The sequence below is a fragment of the Gasterosteus aculeatus genome, chromosome X (genome assembly GCF_964276395.1).
Source record: "Gasterosteus aculeatus chromosome X, fGasAcu3.hap1.1, whole genome shotgun sequence".
Taxonomy (NCBI): domain Eukaryota; kingdom Metazoa; phylum Chordata; class Actinopteri; order Perciformes; family Gasterosteidae; genus Gasterosteus; species Gasterosteus aculeatus.
The window spans coordinates 20,338,414-20,353,852 of NC_135698.1; the positions used below are offsets into that span (position 1 = coordinate 20,338,414).

The 15,439-nt window shown below is 49.0% G+C and overlaps 1 protein-coding gene across 2 annotated transcripts in view; it reads right to left on the bottom strand.

Annotated features, from left to right (window-relative positions):
• Positions 1 to 15,038, bottom strand: part of LOC120809340 (A disintegrin and metalloproteinase with thrombospondin motifs 20) — a 61,001-nt gene extending 45,963 nt beyond the window's left edge. Inside the window, exons 1-7 of one of the 2 annotated variants that reach the window (XM_040163059.2) lie at positions 14,926 to 15,038; positions 14,400 to 14,770; positions 11,187 to 11,355; positions 2,523 to 2,764; positions 715 to 798; positions 127 to 251; positions 6 to 46 (exon numbers count right to left, since the gene is read on the bottom strand). In XM_040163059.2, coding sequence (XP_040018993.2) covers positions 6 to 46; positions 127 to 251; positions 715 to 798; positions 2,523 to 2,764; positions 11,187 to 11,355; positions 14,400 to 14,770; positions 14,926 to 15,016 — 1,123 coding nt within the window. In that variant the 5' untranslated portion in view covers positions 15,017 to 15,038. The remainder of the gene's footprint in view (positions 1 to 5; positions 47 to 126; positions 252 to 714; positions 799 to 2,522; positions 2,765 to 11,186; positions 11,356 to 14,399; positions 14,771 to 14,925) is intronic. The other variant, XM_078083499.1, reaches the window with a different exon arrangement.
• Between the last annotated feature and the right edge of the window lie 401 nt (positions 15,039 to 15,439).

The following is a 15,439-nucleotide window of genomic DNA, read 5'->3' on the forward strand; positions in this document are numbered from 1 at the left end:
TTTACCTAACGTGTCACATTTGTCTTTTGCACGGCAGATGTCCTCCCTGGAACAAATACAAACACAACACTTTCAGCCGTTTTTTTCAAATTGCCGTTCAAAGTGGGATCGGCGATGACCGCGTACCTGGTGATGAGGAGTGCCGTGTCGTGGTGAGAGGGATGGCTGTCGTCCTGGAAGTTTTGGCTTTGCTGCCAGACACAGAAGTTGTGGAGCGTCGTGGCGGCATTGAAGCTCACAGTGGGTCCTTCCTGTTTTTGGCGAAACCCCACGGCGGATGTGACCAAAAGGACGGGTGCACATGTTGAGATGCGGCGGGCGTGAGCGCACCTTAGAATCTCAGGTAACTCAACGCCTCTCTAGATCATATGTGTGTCAACTAACTTTTATTTACTTCATTGGTAACATGGCCAAAGATCAGGAGGCACCGGCGGCGATCCAAACAACTTCAGTGCCCTTGAATTTAGCTATTTAAGAATCGGTTACAGTTACTGAACAAACCGCAGTGTCCAGCAACCTCTCATCTGCAGGTGGCCCGCCGGCTCACTATAGTATCGTTTGTGCTCCATGGAGACCTCTCTTGAGACTCGGCGACTGACAAGGCAGGCAGTGTCCTTTCAAACGAGCCCGGCAGAGAAAAGGCCAGGCGGGGGGGGACACCTGCGCTGACGTCAGCCATATTGATACAGGTAGCGCTCAAGACGCTGCGCTCACCTGTTCATTGTGGACGATGACCAGCTTGACAATCATGATGTTGATGAGGTTTCCCACGCTAGGGTCCTTGTACACTGCTGCTACCTGTAACAAAGACAAAACACACAGACAAAAAAATGCAAACCTCCACAGACCGGATCCAAGAGCACCGATAGGGATGGCATTCAATTAATATGTGGAATGAGGATTTACACATCGCTTTTTTACGTTGAGCATCGTTGGGTTTATTCACGTCAACAGGGTAGTAAAATCAATTAGGATTCCAGAACAGACCATGGCAGAGATAGAATAAACTTAAATCTGGACCCGGCAACAAATGTGAAACCTTAGCTGGAGCTCAGAGCCGCTCTGTGAGGACAGCAAAACATTTCCTCTGTAGCTTCGCTGGCTCTTCTCGTGCCACCCCGCCCCGGGCGGCCGGCAGTCTCCTGAGGCCTCCTGGCACAAACTCGTTAGCCACCATAAACATTTAGCCTGTCTTAGTGCAGGCCTGTCCAGAGTGGGCCAAGGGGGTCTGCCTCTGGAAGCTTTAACGCCAGCCGTTAAGTTGTTCTGTGTCATTTCATGGGTCTGCAGCCTCTACTGGACCATCACTACAGTATCTCACGCCGCCGATTATCTAAAAACAAGCTGTAGAGGTACAAGTAATGTCAGGCATTACCATACCATCAAGTATAACAGCAGTTATATTATAAGGACTACTAAAACCTCACTTAAATCGACCACATTGGATCAAACTGTGGTTGAGAAAGTTGACTTAGAGAGATTTAGACAGAAGACTAACAAATTGTAGCACTTAAATTGTACTTATAACGCCACTCATCTATAGCAAATTGTAAATTGTCTTATTCTTGTTTCTTGCTCTTCGGAGTTTGTACCCTAAGGTTGAATGCACTTACTGTAAGTCGCTTTGGATAAAAGCGTCAGCTAAATGACACGTAATGTAATGTAATAAAGTGCGTCCACACCACTGGTCTGCAGACATGAGCGTAGCTGAATGAACTTTTTGACTTCAGACCTGCACCAAAAACTGGGCCAGCACATTCAACACGGACTGTACCCTTACAACCTTAACACGCCACTGACAATCATTACCGTGTAGTATGTTAATGAGTGTTTTGTCCGGTCTGTCGGTCTGTCATACTAGAGCGAGACACACATTTCAGTGCAATTGATAACCTATCCAGCCTTTACACTTCTATTCTAATATATGCAGAGACACTCGGGCCCAGCGTTACTGACTTGATTACCAGGCAGCTCTCCCAGTCATATATATATATATATATATATGTATATAAAGAGGTCAAGGTGCTGAGTCTGGATTTTACCAATTAACTCTCTAACGCTGTAGTTGAAGCGGCAGCGTGCGAGGGTCACATCAGGGTTCACGGTCAACATGTCAAACAGTAACATCTAAGGCTAGAACAACATGGACACGTTCCACTTTTTTCCACCAAATTTGAAAAGAAAATATGTCTTGCCATGTTACGCCATGAAGACATTTTGGGCAACTACTCCAATAGAAAGAAAAATGTCTTGTGCACGATGAATAAACAGAAAAACAAACACTGTTGTGTCAGGATGGCACAGCAGTGTGCCATAATACACATGATAATACAGGGGGATAAAATCCAGCGTTGTGATTGGTTGAGAGCATTGTGCCTAACACCCCCGAACTCTCGTACCTTACTGCTTAATTAATCGACATCCACCTACAACAACGACGTATCCCCAAACTCACACCAATCATCTATAATCCCAAATGTTAAAAATAACTAAATATTTTTTAGAAACATTGTTTTACTTACTACTGACATGATTGTTAGGATGTAGTGCTCTAGGTTGCGTCCGTGGTGCCGCGCCATTTTGGCATCGGCTGTCACCATCAGTTCCACGTAGCGAGGGTAGGAGAGGAAGCGCTTGCGTCGGCGCGGCGCTTCGGTGGAGTTGTCGTCGCGGATGTGTCCGTCGGCTGCGACGGATCGGAGAGCGTCCAGCTCCTCTCCCATGCTCCACCTGCTCTGCAGAGCAGCCGGCCTCTTGGACCTCTCTGTTTCAAGAGAGAGAAAAATGAGACGCGACGTTATGATCAAAAGCGCGAATTGGACTATGAGAGACTGAGGTGCTTCCAACGCTGGACGCCCCCCTGCTGTATGTTGTGAAGGCCTTCCAGGAGATCGCGTGGAACATGGCTGAAAGCCGAGGGTTTAGCTTAGCTGAATTCCGATGACATAACAGAAGCAGGCTGGACTTCTTTGGCCAAAAAAACTCACCATAAATGAAATCATTCCAGTGCTCTGGAAAGCGTTTGCAGCGAGAGACACAAGGTCAGTGGTGAGCTTTGAGAACACGGGTATCCCGGGTCGGGCAGCGTGCACGCCCTCTGTCTGCGTGTAGGCCACACCAAAAGGAAAAACTAAACTCTACCGACTCACGTAGGGACTGACCCACCTTTCTGACCTGTGACACATTATCATCTGGCAATAACCAATATGAAATAATCCCCTTACAAAGCGTCGCAGTGAACAACACTGGCCTCACCTGAGAAAACAAACGGGACATCAGCAATATTCTGTGGATACACAACGGGCATTTCTCTCAGCTGAGCTGCACGTGTTGAACTGGCCATGAGCGATAGATTCCTGCACCATGACAGAGTGAAGTTGGGAGACAGAGGAAGAGACGCACAAAGCGTTAAAAGCATTTTTTATTGAGAAGAGCCAGGGAACTATAGAGAGAAGCTCCAAATTGACTCAATAACAAAGCAATAAAATTGGGTCATTTTGTTTGGCGCAAATAGCAGCTTTATATTCTCTTGCTGACCAGCGAATCGTCCCATGCTGGAAAAATTAGCCATGTGTGTTTTCTTTCTTCTTTCTGTCAGCATATTTGGAACATATTTCAACCGCAATCGATAATGTACTCCCACTGGAAGGATTTCAATAACAATTTTGTGTCGTAACAGGCATCTCGGGAACGGGCATTTGCACACAGGCTGTTGCGCTGTTCAGATTTGCAGCAAAGCCATATGTGTGTAAAAAAGACTACTTGCAGCTGCTATCTCCACGCAGGGGCCGAAGGATTTAAGCGAAGTGATGGGTAAAGGTAAAGGAGAGTAAATCCTGCATTGCTGCAATGTTTGTCCAAAATGGCTGGGCAGATTTATTTTTTTCCCATCATATATGGGACATATGGAAACTTTTATGTTACATATTAAATATGTACGTGGCCCAAATCAACACTGTTATGTCGACGGTCCTGGCGCTCCGCAGGGTTTTCTGTTGCTTATAAGGAAACGTGCATACTTATGATAATCAACCACTTTGAGAAAGGAATGAAACATCAAATGACATTTAGTAAAAATCAATGACTCTCAGTCATTTTGTGAATGTCAGTGTTCACGAACCGAGCATAGTTCTGAGTCCGTCATCCTAAACCACCTCCTCAACTTTGGGAAACCCGGTCAAAGTGAAGACTTCTATTGTGTTCCGTGTACTCGATCTTTCCAGGCGGTAACACAGGGGGACATTGTGTCCAACTGAGCGCACCCAGATCCTCCGAGTGATGCCCCCAGCGGGCACGCGAGGCGGAGCGTGACTCCCTGGCACAAAGGCGCAGGGCTCTTGCTGCCGTGAGGCCCGAGCCCACGTCAGCGCCAGCATCCAAGTCGGCGCCAAGACTGTCAGCACACGCGGCCCGGGCCGCTGGGCCAGGACGGAGCTTTGTGTTTTCCAGGAAAAAAAAATCTCTCCTGGGCCAAACCTGTTATAATAGCCTTTGAATCAGTGCAGATTAGCCATACGCAACTTTTCCCAAATCGCCTTAGGTTCAAATCCTCTCGCTGGGTAGTGAGCTGCTACTTACACCACGAGAAGACAGGGGGGGACTGCCCTGACCTGCCGGACACAAAGAGACACCACGTCTCCCTCAGGGCATCGCGCCCCCAGTCCCCACCCACATGTTTGTATTTGATTACCGAACATCAAAACGTGAGATGTTCGATTTATTTTTTACGCAGCAAAAGGCCCACAAACGGGAGCTCATTAAACAGAGCTGCAGCCGTTCTTAATAACAGACAACAATGAAAAAAAATCTGAGATGAGTCGAAGCAGTTTTCAGCTGAACAAGAACAACGCCACGCTCACTTTTCTGCTCTACTTGAGTTGTAAACTTTGTAAACGCTTTGAATCACACAGATAATCACATGCAAATTACATCATTGACAATGTTTATCGCTCTATCTATCTAATAACATGTTTCGTTGGTACGCAGGTACCACACACATGTGGACTGAACAGTTGAACATACTAGGAGATTCCTGCCTGTTTACTCCCATTCATAAACATTCAATAGAGTACGGAAGCATTTTAACGGTTGTATTTGCACTTAGAGTTTGAGCCCATTCGGTTAAATCCAGCCTGTCCTAAAGGATCCCATTGAGATCTCCATCCAGATCAAAGACTTGCTCTTTGACTCTCCTTCAGCTCCCTGTCAAAAATATCAATGCCAAGAACCCGACAATGGGGAGCACACATTTCATTGTCGAACTAATTAACATTCTTATACGACGGCCCGCTGGGAGTTAAAGCGCCCTTTACCCCGGGTGCCAATTAAATGTACAGTATAGCTTACATTGAGTATTGGCACTACGCTGGTTCTATACCAGGTCAGACAATACGGTTACTGACAGACACAAAGGGGGGGCCGGGGGGGGACGAAACATGTTGAAACTCCTGTAGACTGAAGCACAATTAAGAGCAATTCCGTGGCGAGACAGAGAGAAGCGAAGGCAGTTAATTGTTGTTGCCTAAGAAGGCTTTTAAAGTGAAGTGGCGTGACTTTTGACCTCACCGGGAGACGGCGGGCTTTGCACACTAACAGTTTTCTCTCAGAGTCCAGTTGTTATTTTCAGTTCAGAGACATGCTTAAGGTTGTGAGCTGAAGAATGTGTTTGGAGTAGCAGGCCTCCTCTGAGGAGACAAAACACTACTTATGGATGAGGAACCCCAATGATGGGCAGGGGCCTGGACTCTTTCTATTTAGCACGCTCAAACTGAGGCGAGAATCACGGCCGATGGATGACAGAGAGATCGGGGGTCTACCAACTTCCAGCTTTGAGAACTGCCGTTTCAAACACAGTACAAACATACAAACAAACAGGGCTGGAGGTTTACCTCCTAAGTAACATCATCATTTATTTTTAAAGGACACTAGATGTGATTTCAGAGTACCTTGATCTTGATTCTGCTTTGGGATGAGTTCGTGGCTCACCGTGTAACGTTAAGGCGAGACCTTAACCACAGCACCGTAGACCTAACAATTAACATAGCACCTGACTTTGGCGTCTAACGAGAACACAAAGAGGGGCACTTAGGGAATACTTCTTTTCTTACGTTTGGCCGTCACTCATGTCAGTAATGATAGCATTGCACCCATTGACTCCCGGGAACAGGGTTACTCAGCCAGACGAGTGAACTTGGCATGAACGTGTACGCTACCGAAGAAGGAGTTGACATCGCTGCAAAAACAAGCCTCCAGATCGAGTATCAAGTCCCAAGATTGTGAATAGAGTTTCAGAGAAAAGAGTAAACCATCTATGACCAATCGCCGCGTTTCTCCAACGCAGTCCGTGTCATTTCATATGCACAATACCCTGAAACTAAAAGTTTGGCTTTGACAAAAACAAGGCATGTCTGTGGTTTTCAGTGACTTCTGGCTTCTCGGATGATAAACAGCGAGAGACGGGCGGCGGGCCAGCGCTGCTCCTCCCCCGTCCACCTCGGTGGGAAGCTGTCGCTCATCCGTCGCCCCCTCTCACCTCTGGACGTCCCCCATGCCACCGGGGCAGTCAGTCACTGTCACTCAAGTTGCTCACACCATCCCAATCCCCCCCCCCCCCCCCCCGCCTCGTCTTTTAAGAATGGCCAGACAGTGGACAGCTGCAGAAAATAGCCTCAGCTGGAATCTGTCACAGGAACTCCGGAGACAACAAAACGCATTGGGTTCAATGGGTTTGGAGGCCTCTGGCCAGGCAGACACATGGCCCCTATTAATGGTAGAGACTGTCTGGAGTTGTCCAGCCATGTGCAGAGTCTGTGTTATCTTAAAATATGATGCTATTATCATCGTGCAATGTAATGACATTTGAAATGGGACAAAGGATCATGCCTGAAGACAAAACTTGGACATTACTCAAAAATAACACACACGTCAGCTCAAGATGCCCAATCAGCGTCTGCCAAAACTCATTTCTCAGCTCGTTTGACAACTAGGAGTAACGTTATCAACTCAGCGTTGCAAAACTGTTTCAACTTCCACTCCAAAGGACCATCAAAAGACAGAAAATCTGATTTTTGTTTCCATGCAGGCCAAGAGAAAAGCAGTGGGTGACAAAGCTACTGTAGAGGAACAGGTGTGGAAGAAGAAACGCAGGCAGTGGGAGTTGAGGAAAGGGCCGGGGCCTCTGCCAAGCTCTGCAGCAAAATCGTACATTTATCGCTGAAACACACAAGGAAAGAAAGCTTCTTCCTCCATATCTCTGGGCTGCTGTCCTCCCAGTACTCAGTGGGTCGCTTCGTCCAAAAGCAGATAAAATGCACCCCTGACACACATGCAAACCTTTTCTTTTATTCATGAAAGCAACGGTCACATCCTGGAATGGGGGGAGTGCAGTGTGTCCAGAGGGCATGGGGGGGGGGCACAAAGCAAGCCTAAGCCTTCTGGAGCCATTTGACATTCAGATGCTCGGCCCCATCTAAAGCCGGACCCTAAAGGGGCGAGGGTTTGTCTGGATGCTCGGCAGCCGTGCACCACTCCCCTGACCCCTGCCGAGCAAACAGCAGCTCAACGCACACATAGCTGCCAGCGAGGCGCAGCAAAGTCCAGTAACCGTGCACCTCCACGAGGAAAAAAAAAAACCCCTCAAGGTCACATCCACCCGTCCAGTGAGTGACTCCAAACAAAGAGGGAAGTGAGGTCACAATCAACAAGTGCCTCCATTCACATACATGAAAGCGCAAAGGGAGAGCGGGCAGCGATTCAAGTCGGCTAGTTCAAACAGCAGGCGGTGGAGGGGGGGGGGCATTTTCCATGTAAATGAACCCATTGACCAAAAACCTGATGCTGCCATTTGAACTACCATGTATACACAGTGGGCACCGAGGTGGGGGGGGGGGGATCCTATACAACGATTGTGTTGAGGGTCAGGGGGGCACGGATGCCGTGTGTGCCAAGTATCGCCGCATCAAAGCCAATCACTCTGCTGTCGCAGCTGGCCCCCAGTCAGCCATTAAGGAACCGGGACACCGGGACACTGGGACACTGGTGTTTGGGTTTAGAGCTGGCAGCGTCGGCCGTCGAGCTGTCTGTACTCAATTCACTATCTCTAATTCAGACAAAATATGACACCCCGCGACTTTAGACACGCAGCCAACAGAGAGAGAGAGATACCTCGCTCTCTTGCTTGTCTTCAAATGGGTTTTGGAGAGCAAAGGGAAAGAGACGTGGGAAGAATCTGCCCCTATCTGTGGCCACCCTCATCCCCCGTGGCTATCTATATCGAAGGACGACGCAGGGACTCTCATGCGAGCTCGGAGACAGATACCCCGTAGAACGTGTCACTAAAGGTCGGAGGCGTGTTGTGATTTGAGCCCAGTGAGCTTCTTCCCCGGGGGGCTTTTAAAAGCCAGAAACAGGCACAACAAGGCACTCTGTAGACTTTAAAACATGAATACCCACCCACCCGACAGCTATCTCGTACAAGACCAATTCCAAACAGCAGGGATGCCACCCAGGTTGGCTAACACGGACGGAAGGGAGGCCGATACAGTTGCTAGAAACGTCCGTCAGCTGGATTCAAACTACATGCTGATGTTGTCCAGGTCCTTTGATTTGCTCTCACGTTTCCTTCGAGACGTTGCACTTAAATCCTATATTACACGAATGAATGAGCGCACGCAAGTCGCAGTGATGACTGCTGGGATAACAGAACCACATTTTCCTTTACGGTGACACTTTGAAAGCTCTTATCGTTGCACTTCTGCTTCCGACACTTCACAGGCAGTGACGGCACATGTACCGAAAAGTCAAGTATTTGTACGTGTCAGAGATGACAAGCGCGGGGGATGGGGGCGGGGGGTTAGCAAAACAAAAAGTTCCTAGTTTTCAAATGCATGTGGAAACACGGCCTTCTCCTCCTTTCAACGCGAGGTGTGAAGGGACAAACTGTGGAAAGTCGTGTTGCCTCAAGAGACACACAAGTCCCGGTCGTTGTCCTGCCGCTGTCTGCAGCGCGTTGAGGCGGAATCATGATCCACAATCTGTTTACTAACGGGATGCTTGATAATGCACGGCTTGTTTCGTCATCGCCTTGTTCACCAAGGTGTTTTCGTTCGCATCCAGAAAGACGGACGAGGAATAATAATCAACACAGCGGCTAAATAGACGAAACAATGTCTTTACGGAGGGGAAATCGCTGCCTGGAAGGCAGATTAGCAGGCATTGTCTAACATTCGGCACATCCATGTGTTTGCATGCTTCAGAAATGCAAGGCCCATAAAGCGTCAAACCTCTTCAAAGCCTCAACCCTGCCAAACTCCTCAGCACTCAAACTTCAAGTGCCAATTTTGATTTAAGGCTGGAGTCCCCTTCACGGGAACATAAAGTGGAGAAGGAGAGAGAGGAAGAGAAAAAGAGAGCGGCCATAAGATGACTGACCCTGACAAAGAGTGCTTTTACAGCTCCTCAAAAAGAGGAGATACTGGGAAAGGAATTCACCCTCCCGGTAACACCACAAGCCCTGCAGTCTGTCATCTACGTGATGAGATAGAGGCTTTCTTAACTTGCTGTAATTGCTTTGCGTGGTTATACTGAAGACAGAAATGCACTATACTGAAATAAAAACGCATCTTCCTTTTTTGACCCCTGAGTTGACACCTTCACCTTAAACCAATCATTCGTAAAAAAACATTTCCTGTAATCTACAGAAAGGTACAAAATCCTGTTTCAAAGGCAGTTAAACACCTCCACTTGTTTGTTCGTAGCTTCTGAAGTCTTCTTTCTCTCTCAGCAATTGGCCGCTGGGTAGGAGGCCCATACTTGGACACTGATTTATTCTGACGCATAAAATAAGGAGCAGAAAAAAACTGTATAGACATGATGCAGATTGGAGACAAGAGAAAGGAAGAGCCACCGAGAAGATACCGGAGCCCCCAGAGTTGAGTGTGTGCTACATTTGACCTCAAACTCATTTGACATGAACACAATTTAAAGTCCAAAGCCAAGAGGCAATGTTCCAAATCAAAGACCAGGAGCGTCCACTACGAGTGTTTTGCAAGCAGAGCAACACGTGCCAAGCCAGTGTTTACATCCCGCCGGCTAGTAGCAGCGTGTACTGCACTCCTTCTCATAAAAGGACAGGACAGGCCTGTTAGTATTGGCTTAGCACGGCCTTCAAAGAGCACATTTATCACCGCATCTGGAGAGGGGCCTATCTGATAAAGCTGAGGAGCCGGAGCCTGGGACACCTCACAGTACTACCCCGGGCCCAACTGGATCTTTTAATCCTGCTGCTTTTTGTTTACCTGCAGCCCTTTGATCTGGCTCCACAGGTGTCTGCTCCATGTATGCATCATCCTCTCCACTATGTCCAACTGCACACAAAATACCCCTTCCGAGATCCCCGCTTCACGGTTGAGGTTCTGCATTGAAAAGTCGGGATGCGTCTCATTTACGATTCAGTAGATATGAAACGGATAACTGGCAGAGACATTAACTCCCTGGATGACGAATGTGGATTTCTTTTTAAGACATTCAGTCGGGGTCATTCACCGCGCCTCCACTCTGGGTTCTAAAGGGAGAGTGTATTTAAAAAAGGGCCCAGAGGGCTCGAGAGACCCTCTGGGTTTCTCAGCCTCTGTTTACCACACACAGACTGGGAGAGTGAAAGGGCCGAAGCATATTAAGCTGCTATTGACCTCGCCCATCGAGTTCTTTAACCCACCGCCACACACAATAAGCCACCGCCAGGCGACAATGGCTGGGTTCAGACAACAAGCAAATCAAGTGGGCTGCACATAACAAGATTTATTGCATCGCACCACAAAGGCCGCCCATGGAGTTTCCCGCGAAGGCAACTCGAAAGGCCTTCCGTCGTGGTGAGCGCCAAACCCGGGCAGCAAGCAGGAGAAACTCATAGCAAATGCAAGCTGAAATGTGATGATTTCTTCCCTCAGAGCTGCTCCAGCAGAACTTGAGTGGAAACACAATGCTGGAGCGCATTTTTAATAACCCTCCTTAATCAAAGCTGGAACCTCCTGGGTAATTGGCGAGCCAAAGATCGTGACTGGGCGTGTTTATTCCTCCGGCTCATTAAAGTGAACGCAGGTCATCACCAGGTGAAGTAAGTGTCTGCGGGTGAAAGTCAGACAGCGTTTAGCGGCGGTGTGGTTTGCCAGTGGTCTGTCGTCTGTTACCTGGGGCAGCACAGGGCTCCGTGTGGTTGTCGGGATGCGAGACGTTCCTCTTCCTCTCGTGCCGATAGACCAGATGAGGTTTGTTGTGCTCTTCGTCATATTCCTCCCCTGCAGCGTTTAAAAGAGGCTCCAAGAAGTATTCACCGTGTTGAGTTGTAAATGTTCCAATCTAGAGCAGAAAAAAAAGGGATGTCATTGACGGCTTTGGGATGAAATATCGTGTGTAGGTTTCACTTACAGATCAGGGCCTCGTTTCATTCAGAGGTTGTGGTTTTATTGCTGTTCCGCTGTGTATAATTTCCATGCTCGTATTTTCAAAAGGTGCGCTTGACTCACAAAAGGTCAGAAACTATGAGAGCAACCTTTCAGAAGTTCATCAACGCAAAAGTAAAGCCATCATGGTTCAGCAAATCAATTGACACCTTTATGCTCGGGCTATTAAGAATGCTTGTCCTCACTGTGAAAATCAGTACCTGATACTGAGTGACATCATCGCACACGGACAGAGCTGCTGACAGAGGAATGCTAATATTGATTTGGCAGCTCAGTCCCTCGCAAAGCTTCTTAGCTCACTCCACCATGAGACACAATGGTGTTAGTATGGTAATTTCATGCGCACACTTAAACAGGATATTGGAGACTGGAATGTTATCTTTAAGGCAGCGCCATTCCATAACCGTCCCTGTGAGTGATGGACGTCTCACAATGGAAAAACACATCGGATATGGAAAACATGTACCAACCGTGTGTGTACCTTTCAAAGGCTGACGGATTAGCTGGCACCTATGCGCTTCCTCGAAGGCGCTACGGGGCCTGAGTGTGACCTGTGCTCGGTGCTGCAGTGTGCTGAGCTTGTGAAAACAAGACACGGGATGGAAACAACCTCACCCGTTGCCTCGATGTTTCTTAAACAGTCCGACTTCCCTGCGATATTATTATTCCTTCAGTTCTGAGCCGCGTCGATAAGCTGCTTCTGCGACGCATGAATCAAACTACGCATCGACGGAATCCAGCTCGGCCGTGCGTTAATGGGAATGGCGGCAAAAGGTAAGTACTTTGTCATTGAATAACATGGAATGTTGCATATCAATGGTACAAAGTAGCATTTGCAGTATTCTGAATGTAACAAGATGTTTACCTGTATCTCGGGTTAGGGTTAGGGTTAGGGTTATCCCTCAGTGGGCTTAACATTAATTAGACAATCAGCAGCCCCTCTAAAGTTCTCCTGTGGTGTTAATGGGAGGCTGAACAGACAAATGCTCTGTTTGGTCAATAAAGGCCGCAGAGTTTGCGGGTTTCCCAGCATTAGCTCAGCAACAAATCTGGCCAAAGGTCTGGACAGAAACAATGGTTGCTGTTCAGTAGCGGGTGCTGAACTGGACCTTACCACTGAGCTGACTCCTATTTGAAGTGAGGTCACCGCCGCGGCACGGACGAAATGATGTTGGCACACATCTGTTGGTAACAGATCCCACAGAGACCCTTTCAGACGCCGCGGGTGCTGACTCAACCAAAATGGACGAACAGTAGCATTTACTCCGGACGGGCTGACTCAACACAAACCTCTAATACGGGAGTGAACTGCGAGGGTGAGTTCCTTCGGGGGCATTTCCCACGGTGTGAGCGGCCCTTAAGTTCTTCGCGATCTTCGTTGGCAAGTTCTCTCCTCCTCACAGCATTTCTCCCCGTTTCTGCCCATCACAGCTTACTTTGAAAAGGCCAAAAGCCCCCTCAACCAGGCCTCCCTCTGAGACCCCCCCCCCCCGGGGACCGCTTTGAGCAACTCTGGACAAAAGGGGAACCTGCTTTTTCTAGAATGCCCCCTTTGTTTTTAGGGCATACTTATTCCTTAATGACCTCATCCCAAACAAATGTACACGGCCATCAAGCCCCAGCGATCAGATACGGACACATTTATGACCCTATAGCCTCGGGTGCTGTCTCCATTGTCCTGTCGTTCTCAATGAGTGATGAAGCGGATAAGCAACAAAGATTTGCTTGAAAAAGGATGCAAACATGTTTGGATAAGCGAGTCATACATCAAAGTTGGGCAGAGGGGCAATTAAAGTATTATTACCCTGACTGTTCCAGCCATCCTCGTGCCTTGAATTGTTCTACAAACATGAAAAAACACTTTATCTGGTTGTGCGGTCTCCGTTGTACGAGGGGGTTAACCCCACTGCAACACTTTTATTCTGCCAAGTGTTAACAGGAGTACAATCGCTGCATTGAGTATGACTTAGATCAACGGGCTATCCTGGTACTGTGCACGGGGCAACTATCTAAAATAAGGATTATGTCACTGATAGGGGTTGTGACAGGGAGGGTGACTACAAGATCGGTGTTGCCAGTCCAGCCAAACCCCCCCTAACCACGCAGAGTCCACGGCAGGATCCGGCTGAGGTCAACCCCCTGCCCCTGGACCGGTAACCTTACGTGACCCACGAAGGCATCCCCTTCGACACCAACTCAACGACTCCAAATGGGATAATGGGGCTGTAAAGTCATTACGACAAAACAACTCTATTACAGCCCCGTGAGATCGAAAAGATGCGACCCACGTGTGTGGGGTTTGATTTGATTCTACCCGTAAATCAATGACTCCTGTAGCTCCGACAAGTGAAACAAAACTATGTCAAAATTCCAACTACAAGTTCCAGAAAACATGCGACATGTTCAATTAGCTCACACAATATCCGACCAACAGGCTGTAATACAAAAGGCTTTTAAACTTAAACTTTAAAAATGAGAAAAGCGCTTAGTCAGCACATTTGCAAAGCCCATGTTTTGCGTTTCCGAATTTCGACAATCAATTACCAATAGTTTTATTATGTTTCTTGCAGAAGCAAATAGGTGGTTGAGGAAGTAAAAGCAACACCAAACCTCTATTTGGAGCAAAATCCTGTTTAAATTATAGCGCCCCATATCTCAGAGCAAGCGACACAGCAGGGTCATTCACGTGTGTCATGCTCAAGGGCGCCTCGGTAGAGTGGAAAACCATCGGGACCAGTGCTCGACCCTGCTGCACGCACACACACACACACGCACGCACACACAACACACACACGGCACTGTTTCCCTTCAGCAGCATCACGCACAGCTGAGCCACCTACTCGTCGGTGACATGTGTTCTATCACACTTGCTCCAGTTACACACGCACTTCACTTTTTGCTGCGGGGTTCGGGGGGGGGGAGTGGGGGGCTCATACTCACGAGGCCAGTGCACAGGCTGAAGACGGCCGGGTACGCGCCCTCGCCGTTGACTTGTCCGCGGAAGAAGCAGTGGCGCATATCGCTCCGGTGGTCACCGAGGTGCGGGTCCGCGGCCGCGCCGCCGCTGCGTTCCGCTCCCAAATGGGTGACCGTGTAAGACGGGGCGATGAAGCCGGACTCCGCGGTCAGATTGAGGTGAAAGCGGTCCCCGAACGCGTCGATCCGGTAGTGAACCCGTAGACCCGACAGGTCCTCATTCAAACTTCTGCGTCTCCTCCTGTAGTGCAACTTGTGGGGGAACGACTCCCCGAAGTCATTCACGCGGACCGGGGTGATGATTTCATACGATGACAGCTGCTTGATGAAGCTTTCTGCAAAACCAGCAGAGAGACAGAGAAGTGGGGGCATCAGCGCCAACGCAGCTTGTGCACCGTGCATCATTCTCAGCCACCACAGATTACTCCTAAAACACCTCCAAAGCCCCCAAACTCCACCGCGTCCCACCGAACCAACCAACACACGTTACCTTGTTTCGGATGCAATGGGTGCTGCAAAGTGTCCCGCACGAGCGCTGACATATGACACATTAGTCCGACCAGCCAGATTGCAAACTGCATGATTTCCTCCGCGAAGACCCCCCCCCCCCACCACCCCACCACCCCCCCCCCGGCTGTCTCCAAGGTAAGTACCCTCTGCCTCTCCGGAGCGGCTACCCCCCAGCCCCCCCTTTCCCCCACCCCCCACCCTCCCTACCCCTCCACCACCACCACCCCCTCTGCTTTTCCCCCCGGCTTGTCAGCAGCAGCAGGTCGTGGGATCCGCGGAGGCTTTCTGCAGCGCGAGTGTTGCAAAGTGCACTGGCCTCATCGCATTTGCTACACGTGCACCCACTGTTACATCCGCTCACTATTTATGACACGTTCACCCCCCCCCACCCCACCCCCCCCGACGGAGAACAAAGTGCTGCCTGGTGTCAAACGCAGCCTACACTGCACGCACGGATCGGTGCCAAGTCAGCTTTCGCTCGGCCATCCTCCTGA